The sequence below is a fragment of the Coturnix japonica genome, unplaced genomic scaffold (assembly GCF_001577835.2).
Source record: "Coturnix japonica isolate 7356 unplaced genomic scaffold, Coturnix japonica 2.1 chrUnrandom485, whole genome shotgun sequence".
NCBI classification, from domain to species: Eukaryota; Metazoa; Chordata; class Aves; order Galliformes; family Phasianidae; genus Coturnix; species Coturnix japonica.
Window position 1 is genome coordinate 97283 of NW_015439880.1, and position 9552 is coordinate 106834.

At 60.1% G+C, this 9552-nt stretch overlaps 2 protein-coding genes across 2 annotated transcripts in view; both read right to left on the reverse strand.

The window, feature by feature from the left end:
• The window catches only part of DDX23 (DEAD-box helicase 23), a 22770-nt gene extending 17694 nt beyond the window's left edge, over positions 1 to 5076 (reverse strand). Inside the window, 10 exon segments of the mRNA XM_032441673.1 lie at positions 421 to 452; positions 454 to 524; positions 527 to 533; positions 2099 to 2227; positions 2322 to 2456; positions 2562 to 2625; positions 3144 to 3240; positions 3471 to 3472; positions 4478 to 4585; positions 4695 to 5076. Of these exon segments, the coding sequence (XP_032297564.1) occupies positions 421 to 452; positions 454 to 524; positions 527 to 533; positions 2099 to 2227; positions 2322 to 2456; positions 2562 to 2625; positions 3144 to 3240; positions 3471 to 3472; positions 4478 to 4585; positions 4695 to 4897 (848 nt within the window). The 5' untranslated portion in view covers positions 4898 to 5076.
• Positions 5077 to 8677: 3601 nt separating this feature from the next.
• The window catches only part of RND1 (Rho family GTPase 1), a 13936-nt gene continuing 13061 nt past the window's right edge, over positions 8678 to 9552 (reverse strand). The window contains 3 exon segments of the mRNA XM_032441674.1: positions 8678 to 8966; positions 8968 to 9194; positions 9263 to 9276. Coding sequence (XP_032297565.1) covers positions 8843 to 8966; positions 8968 to 9194; positions 9263 to 9276 — 365 coding nt within the window. The 3' untranslated portion in view covers positions 8678 to 8842.

Below are 9552 nucleotides of genomic sequence, written 5' to 3' on the forward strand. Positions count from 1 at the left end.
CCCCATAGGATGGTTATGGGGTTATATAGGGTTACCCAGCCCCATAGGATGGTTATGGGGTATGTAGGGTTCCCAGCCCCATAGGATGGTTATGGGTGATAATAGGGCTGCCCAGCCCCATTGAGAGCATTAGGGTGATTTAGGGGCCCAACAGCCCCATTGAGGAGCATTAGGGGTGATTTAGGGCTGCCCAGCCCCATAGAGGAGCATTAGGGGGGATTTAGGGGTTGTCCATCCCCATAGAGGAGCATTGGGGGGGGATTTAGGGTTGTCCAGCCCCACAGGATGTTATGGGGTTATATAGGTGCCAACAGCCCCATAGAGGAGCATTAGGGGTTGATTCAGGTGTTCCCCAGCCCCACAGGATGGCTATGGGCGATGTAGTCTGCCCACCCACAGATGAGCAGCCCCCGCACTCACAGCGGGTTGTAGTCAATGGAGGTTCCTCAGGACAGCGTCCCATTCAAACACAAACTTGCGGTCGTTCAGGTGCCGCGTCCTCCTGCGCTTCTTCACCCCCCCCAGTACCGCTCCTATAGGCACCACGGCTCAGCAGGGCAGGACACGACGGGGTCCCAGCCCCCCATCCCACCCCCATCCCACCCATTTCCCCCACCCCCCCTACACCCCCATCCCTTCCCCATCCCACCACCCCCCATCAACCCCCCCCACATCCCCCATCACCCCCCCCAATACACCCCCCCCATCCCATCCCACCAACCCCCTACACCCCCAATCTCCCCCCCACCCCCCATCATTCCCCATCTTACACCTCCAATACCCCCCACTCCCCCCCATTCCACCCCCTAACCCCTCATCCCCCCATCCCCCCCCATCCCATCCCCACCCCTTCATCCCCCCCATCCCATCCACCCCCTCCCCCCATCCCACCAACCCCCCTACACCCCTCAATCTCCTCCATCATTCCCCATCATACCCTCCAATATCCCCCCCCAATCCCCCCCATTCCAACCCCATCCATCCCCTACCCTCACTCACCCTCCATCCCATCCCCAACCCCCCGTCCCCCCCACATCCCAACCCCCCCCACATCCCCATCTTACCCCCCCCAATACTCCCCCCCATCCCCATTCCATCCCACCAACCCCCAAACCCCCCATCCCCCCACATCCCACCACCCCCACCCCCCCACATTCCCCCCATCCCACCCCCCCCACATCCCACCCCCCATTCCCCCATCATCCCCCATAATTACCCTACAATACCCCCCAAATCCCCCCATTCCACCCATCCCATCCCCACCCTTCATCCCCCCATCCCATCCCACCAACCCCCCTACACCCCCCAATCTCCCCCCCATCCACCCCCCCATCACCCCATCTTACTCCCAATCCCCCCCACCATCCCCCCCATCCCATCCCCCCATTCCATCCCCTACCCTTCATCCCTCCATTCATCCCCCCCATCACCACCCCCCCTACACCCCCAATCTCCCTCCCATCATTCCCCATCTTACCCCTCCAATAATCCCACCCCACCCCCATTCCACCCCCTAACCTAATCTCCCCATCCCATCCCACGCCCTCCCCACCCACCACCCTCCCTACACCCCCAATCTCCCCCCACACCCCCCCCATCATTCCCATCTTAACCCCTCCAATACCCCCCCAATCCCCCCCACCCACCCCCATCCCATTCCCCCCTCATCCCATCCCCTACCCCTCATCCCCCCCCATCCCATCCCACCCCCTCCCCTCCCCATCCCCATCACCCCATCTCCCCCATCACCTCCAATACCCCCAACCCCCCATTCCACCCCCATACCCATCCCCAACCCCCCATCCCCCCCATCCCAACCCGCCCCAAACCCCCACCCCCCCTATCCCAACCCCCCATCCCTCAATCATCCCCCATCTTACCCCCAATACCCCCCCAATGCCCCCCATCCACCCCCATCCCATTCCCCCCCCATTCCATCCCCTACCCTCATCCCCTCTATCCCCCCCCATCCCTCCCATCCCACCAACCCCCTACACCCCCAATCTCCCCCCCCATCCCCCATCATCCCCCCAATCCCCCCCATTCCATCCCACCCCTTCACCCCCCCCATCCCATCCCCCCCCTCAATCCCCCCCACCTTGATGGCGTGCAGCTCTTTGCTCTTGTCCTTCTCCTCGCGGATCTTCTGCCTCCCCTCCTCATCCTCGGTGCCGTTACTTTCTCTCTCCATCCTCTCCCTCCTTTCCCTGCGCTCCCGTTCCTGGGTCTTCTGGGAACAAGGGGGGGGTCTCAGAGCTCAGCCCCCCCATATGGACACAGGGGTCGTTGGGGGGGGGGGGGGGGTTGATCTCACACCCAACATCTTCCTCCCCAAGCTCCTGGAATTGCTCCTCTTCTTCTCTCCTCCCTCCCAGCAGCCGCTGTCGCTCCTCCACCTCCTGCTGTCTCCGCTTTAAGGCCTCGGCCTCACGCTCAGCCTTGGACAGGAACTTGGGCTACAGGAGGGGGGCTCAGAATGGGGCTGGATACAGACCCCCCCCCATAGACCCCCCATGGACCCCCCCCAGCACCGCAGCCCTATGGATGGGGTCAGATCCCACCTTGGCTTCTGCCTCCTCCTCCGCCTTCTTCTTGGCCAGCAGCTCCTCCAGGGACGGGCTGCGCCTGCACACACAGCTCAGCTCGAAGGCTGCTCCTCACCCCACAGCTGCCCCACAGCAAAGCCCCCACACCCAAACCCCCCCCCCACATCAAACCCCACCCCACATCCAACCCCCCCCCCACATCCAACCCCCCCCCACATCAAACCTCCCCATGTCCAAACCTCCCCACATCCAACTCCCCCCAACATCCAAATCCCAACCTACATCCAACCCCCCCCCCATCCAAATGCCCCCCCCCCCCCCACCCCACATCCAACACCCCTCCACATCCAAACCCCCATCCCCACCCAAACCCCCCACACCCAAACCACCAACACCCAACCCCCCCCCCCACACCCAACCACCCCCCCCCACACCCAAACCCCACCACAACCACCCCCCCCCCCCCGATCCAAAACCCCACCCCTCGACCCCCCCCACATCCAAACCCTCCCCATCCGACCCCCCCACATCCAGCCTCCCCCACCCCAACCCCCCTCAGACCCAAACCCCCCCCCCCAACAACCCCCCCCTCCAAACCTTCTCCTTTTTCAGCGCTTCTCCTCCTCCTCCTCCCCCTTCCTCTGCTCTCTCTCCTTGCGGGATTTGGAGTCTTTACCCCTGATCGGGGAACAGGCTGAACCGGCAGAGCAAGAGGAAATGAGGGACCAAAAGAACCCCAAACCCAGAGCCCCAAAACCCCAAAACCACAAGCCCCAAACCCAAAGTCCCAAAACCCCAAACCCAAATCCAAAGCCCCCAATCCAAACCCCCAAACTCAAAAACCCCAAAAACCCAAAGCCCCCAAGCCCCAAACCAAAGCCTCAAACCCAGGGCCCCCAAACCCCCAACCCCAAAACCCCAGACCCCTAAATCCAAAGCCTTCAAATCCAAAAACCCAAAACCCAATAGCCCCCAAATCCACAAACCCAGAGCCTCAAATCCAAAACCACAAAGCCCAAAGTCCCAAAACCCCAAACCCAAAGACCCAGACCCAAAACCCCAAAATCCCCCAAACCCAAAGCTCAAAACCCAAAGCCCCAAAAACCCAAAAGACCCCAAACCCCAAACCCTTAAACCCAAAAGCCCCAAAACCCCAAAACCCAAACCCAAAGACCCAGACCCAAAACCCCAAACCTCAAACCCAAAGCTCAAAACCCAAAGCCCCTAAAACCAAAACCCCAAACCCAAAACCAGAGCCCTAAACCCCAGACCCAAAACCCCAAAGCCTCAAACCCCAACCCCAAACCCAAACCCTCCAGACCCCCAAATCCAAAACCCCAAAAGCCAAAACCCCAAAACCCCAAACCCCCAAATCCCCAAACCAGAGCCTCAAATCCAAAACCACAAAAGCCATAGTTGCAAAACCCCCAAAACCCAAAGACCCAGACCCAAAACCCAAATCCCCCAAACCCAAAGCCCCAAAAACCAAAACCCCAAACCCAGAGCCCTAAAATCCTTAAAACCCCAAAGCCCCAAAAACCCCAATCCCAACCCCAACCCAAAGACACAAATCCCAAAACCCCCAAAGCCAAAACCCCAAAACCCCAAATCCAAAGTCCCAAAACCCCAAAGCCAAAGTCCCAGACCCCAAACCCCAGACCTAGAGCCCTCAAAACCCAAAGCCCCGGAACCCCCAAATCTAAAAGCCCCCAAACCCCCAAAACCCCAAAACCCCATAAACCCAAAAGCCCCAAAACCAAAACCCAAAAAACCCCCAAACCCAAAAAACCCCAAAACCCAAAAAACCCCAAAACCCAAAAAACCCCAAAACCCAAAAAATCCCAATAAACCCCCAACCCTAAAACAACCCCAACCCAAAAACAACCATTGCCCCCAATACCGGCCCCGGCCCCGCTCGGTCCCGCTCCGACCTGCCCCGTTTCCGCTCCTTGTCCCTCCGGTGGCCGCCATCTTTCTCCTTCTCCCGGTCTCGGTCCTTCTTCCCCCGGTCCCGGTCCCGCTCTTTGTGCCTCCGGTCCCTATAAAAAACAGCACAAATCACCCCAAAATGACCCAAAATGACCCAAAATGACCCTATAAAACCGTTAAATCCCTTCCCACCCCCCGGTACCTCCCGGTATCTCTCACCTGTCCAACGACTTGGACCGTGACCGTGACCGTGACCGGCTGCTCCTCCTCCTGTCCCGGGATCGGTGCCGTTTCCGGTCCTTGGGGGATCCCTTCCGGTCCCGGTCCCGGTCTCGGTCTCGTTCCGGTGACCGGGATCGTTTCCGTTCCTCCTTCCCGGGGGACGAGTCCCGTTCTTTCTTATCCGCCAGCTCCCCCGCCATGTTTAACGGGGCTGGGGCCGCTCACAGCACCGGGAACGGGACCGGCCCTTCCTCCGGTCCAACCCAGCCCCCCCGGCCCGGTCCGGCCCGGTTCGGTCTCACTAGGCCCAGCCCGAGGCCTCAGCTCCGCGCCGCCGCCATGTTTGCCGCGGGGGATGCTGGGAAAGCGAGGCGCCTCCCGCACACACCTCGACTACAACTCCCAGCGGCCCCCGCGGCTCGTTCCGGAAGTACAACGCGACGGCAACTTCCGGGACTCCATCTCCCATTGGTCCTTACCGGAAGTGCAGCTCCGATGTCTCTTCCGGAACTACATTTCCCAGCGGCCCCGAATGCGCTGAGCGCCTCAACTTCCGGCTGAGACCCCCAACCTCCATCTGGGCCCCCCAGCTTCCACCTGGAGACCCCCAACTTCCACCTTAGACCCTCAGCTTCCACCTGAGACCCCCAAGTTCCACCTGGAGCCCTTCAACTTTCATCTGCGACCCCCAACTTCCATCTGAGACCCCCAACCTTTGCCTGGAGCCCCCCCAGCTTCCACCTGAGACCCCCAAGTTCCATCTGAGACCCCCAAGTTGCCACCCTGAGACCCGCGGCACGCCCGGGGCGCACACGCCCAGCCCGGCGCCGCCCCTAGCCAGAGGGGGGCGGCCAGCGACGAGGCAGCCCACGCCCAAGGCTTCCACTCTACGGCCCCTCAGGCTTTTCACCTTCTAGGAGGCCGGCCTAAACTGTCCATCTCAGACCCCAACCTCCATGCCTGGAGCAGCGCCACACTTCCACCCGGAGCCCCCTAACCGCTATTGCCTGGAGCCCCACCAACTTTCACCTTAGCACCCTTGCAGGCTTCCACCTACAGTCCCCGCGAATTCACCCCGTGGGAGGCCTTTCAAGCTTGTATCGGTGGACCCCCAACTCTCGTATCTGGAGACCCGCCAACCTTTGCTGGACGGCCCCCCAGCTTCCCCCAAGGACGCGCCCAGGCTTCCACCTTTGGCAGACCGCCCAAGGCTTCCCAATGCTAGAGCCCTCGAGCTCGGTTCCACGCTGACCGCGTAACTTTCATTTCTTGACCCGCCCCACACCATTTGCGCTGGAGCCCGGCCGCCAGACATCCACTGAGAGCCCCAGATTCCACTCCTGGCGACGCCCAAGTTCCAGCCTGAGACGCCCAGCTTGCCGATCTAGGCCATCAGCTGTTTCAACGCTTAGACCACCTTAACTGTGCCAGGGTCGTGGAGGAGCCCCCGACACTTACACTTGGAAGGCCGTCTGAAGGCTGTATACTCTGGCGGCCCCCAACTTACCGACCCAAGGCGGACGCCCAACTGTCGTCCCTGGAACCGCCCCCAGCTTCCACGAGCCCTGTGAGAGCGCCCAGAGTTCGCCATTTGAGCCCGCCAACCTTCCACCCATTCGCCGCCAGCCCGAGCCCCCAACTATCCACCTAGAACCCCCACTTCATCTGTGACCCTCAAGCTTCCATCTGGGACCCGCCCCAAGCTTCCACCAAGATCCGAACGTTGGCCACTGCACAGACCGCCAACATCTCACCATCTAAGGGGACGCCTCCCAGCCTGCTCCACGCACCTCAGCCAGCACCCCCCTACTCAACTGTTCCATCTTGCAGAGACCCCGCCCAGCGCTTCACAGCTGCGGCCCCCGCAGCGTTACCATCTAAGCACGCCCAAGCTTCCACCTGTGGAGCCACCTGCAGCTTTCCATGCTGCAGTCGGCCCCCCCTCTTCCATCTGGGTGCCCAACTTCTTCTGGAGCCCGCCCAGCTTCCACCCAAGACCCCCAAGTTCCCACTTAGACCATGGCTTCCACCTGAGACCCCCCTCAACTTCCATCTGGGCCCCCAACTTCCACCAAGACCCCCAACCTCTGCCTGGAACCCCCCAGCTTCCACCTGAGACCCCCAGCTTCCCATTTGAGCCCCCAACAATTACACCTGAGACCCCAATCTCCATCTGTGACCCTCAAGTTCCATCTGAGACCCCCAATCTCCACCTTAGAGCCCCCAAGAATCCATCTAAGACCCTCAGCTTCCCACCTGAGACCCCCTCAACTTCCATCTGGAGCCCCCCAGCTTCCAGCTGGGCCCCCCAACTTCCATCTAAGACCCCAAGTTCCACTGGAGACCCGCTCAGGCTTCCATGCCTTTCGAGCCCCCCCCCTCTTCCATCTGGGTGCCCCAACTTCCTTCTGGAGACCCCCAGCTTCCACCCAAGACCCCCAAGTTCCATCTGAGACCCATGGCTTCCACCTGAGACCCCCAGCTTCCATTTGAGTCCCCCAAGTTCCACCTAGAGACCCCTAAGTTCCATCTGTGACCCTCAAGTTCCATCTGTGACCCCCAAGTTCTGCCTGAGCCCCCCCCAGCTTCTACCTGGAGACCCTCAGCTTCCATCTGGGCCCCCCAACTTCCATCTGAGACCCCCAACCTTTGCCTGGAGCCCCCCAACTTCCACCTTAGACCCCCAACTTCCACCTGAGACCCCCGGCCCTGCCCCATGGAGGGCTCTCAGAGCCCCAGGACCCCCCCCAAGCTCCATAGACTTCACTATGGTGATATCACCCCCCATAGGAGACCCCTCCCCCCCAATCACAGCACCGTGCACCCGCTGTGGCTCAGGGCTTCTATTATTATTATTATTTCTGAGAATAAATAAAGCTTTTTAATAACACTCGACATGGAACAGAGTCACACCCCAGAAGACGGTCTAATAAAACAACCAACCCAAACCCCCCCAAAGCAACCCCAGAGACCCCCCCCCCAACCCCAAAGACCCCCAATCAGGCCTTGAGGACCCCCGCCCCCCAATAAAGGGTTAAGCAAGGCAATTAATGGAGGGATGGGCAGAGCTGGACACCAATGGGGCATTGAAATAAAGGATGAGACCCTCCAGGCTGGGGAGCAGACCCCGTAATCCATGCCAACATGGGGGTCGCTTCTGAAGCCCCTCCCCATGCACTGCACGGCCCATAGCTCTAATGGGCGCAACATCACCCCTGAAACTGGCGGCACACCAATCACTCACCCCATAGAACTATGGGGCTGCCACCACCCATCAATCACACCGCAATAGAATCTCATGGGGCTGCGCACCACCATCACTCCACCCGGCATAGATCTATGGGGCTGCCACCACCATGCACTCACTCCCCATAGATCTATGGGGCTGGCCAACCACTCACTCACCCATAGATCTACGGCCTGCCACAGAACTCATCCGCCCCAGACTAGGGCTGCACCAACCAAGGTGCGACTCAACCCCATAGATCTATGGGCTGCGCACACCATCCTCACCCGACTATAGATCTCATGGGGCTGCCACCAACCATCACTCACCACCTTAGATTTATGGGGCTGCCACCACATCACTGCCACCTCTGCATACGATCTATGGGGCCTGCCAACCACCATCACTCACCCCATAAGATCTACAGGGCTGCCCACCAGACATACACTCACCCCATAGATGTATGGGCTGCCACCAACCCAATCACTCACCCCCCATAGAACTATGGGGCTGCCACCACCATCACTCACCCCATAGATCTATGGGGCTGCCACCACCATCACTCACCCCATAGATCTATGGGGCTGCCACCACCATCACTCACCCCCCATAGAACTTATGGGGCTGCCACCACCCATCACTCACGCCCATAGATCATGGGGCTGCCACCAGACCATCAACACACCCATAGATCTATGGGGCTGCCACCACCATCACTCACCCGCACAAGATCTATGGGCTGCCCGCGCCCAGCGCGCTAATGGCGTCGCAGCACACACCGATGTGGAGGGGGGGGGGAAGCATTGTGATGTGTGAGGGCACCCCATCCTTATGGGGGGCTTCATATGGCCCCCACCCCCATATTGGGGGGCCCATATGGGGTGATGGGGGGGGGCACATCCCTACGCCCCCTCCCCATTTACATGACAGAGCAGCTCTTGGCCTTGTCCTTCTTGAAGGCGGACGAGATGAGCTCGGAGCGGGTGGGCAGCTGCAGGAGGCGCTTGGACAGACCCCGGGGGGGGCTCGGGGGGGTCTTTGGGGGGGGGGGGGCTGCTCAGGCAGATGCTGGACACGGAGCGGAAGATGCTGTGGACGCTTTTCTCTGATGTAAAGGCCGAACATTCCAGGTAACTCGCGGCTCCCAGCTGCCGGGCGGCTGCGCAGCCCTGGAACACAACGGGGGGACATAGAAAGCAATGGGGCAGCCCTATAACCCAATGGGGAGTCATAGAAACCAATGGGGCCACCATATAACCCAATGGGGAGCCCTATAACCCAATGGGGAGCCATAGAAAGCAACAGGGCCACCCTAGAACCCAATGGGGAGTCATATAACCCAACAGGGCCACCCTATAACACAACAGGGGGCCATATAAAGCAATGGGGAGCCACATAAACCAATGGGGAGCCATATAAACCAATGGGGAGCCATATAAACCAATGGGGCCGCCCTATAACACAACAGGGAGCCATATAAAGCAATGGGGCCACCCTATAACCCAATGGGGAGTCATATAAAGCAATGGGGCCACCATAGAAAGCAATGGGGAGCCATAGAAAGCAATGGGGCAGCCCTATAACCCAATGGGGAGCCATAGAAAGCAATGGGGAGCCATAGAAAGCAAT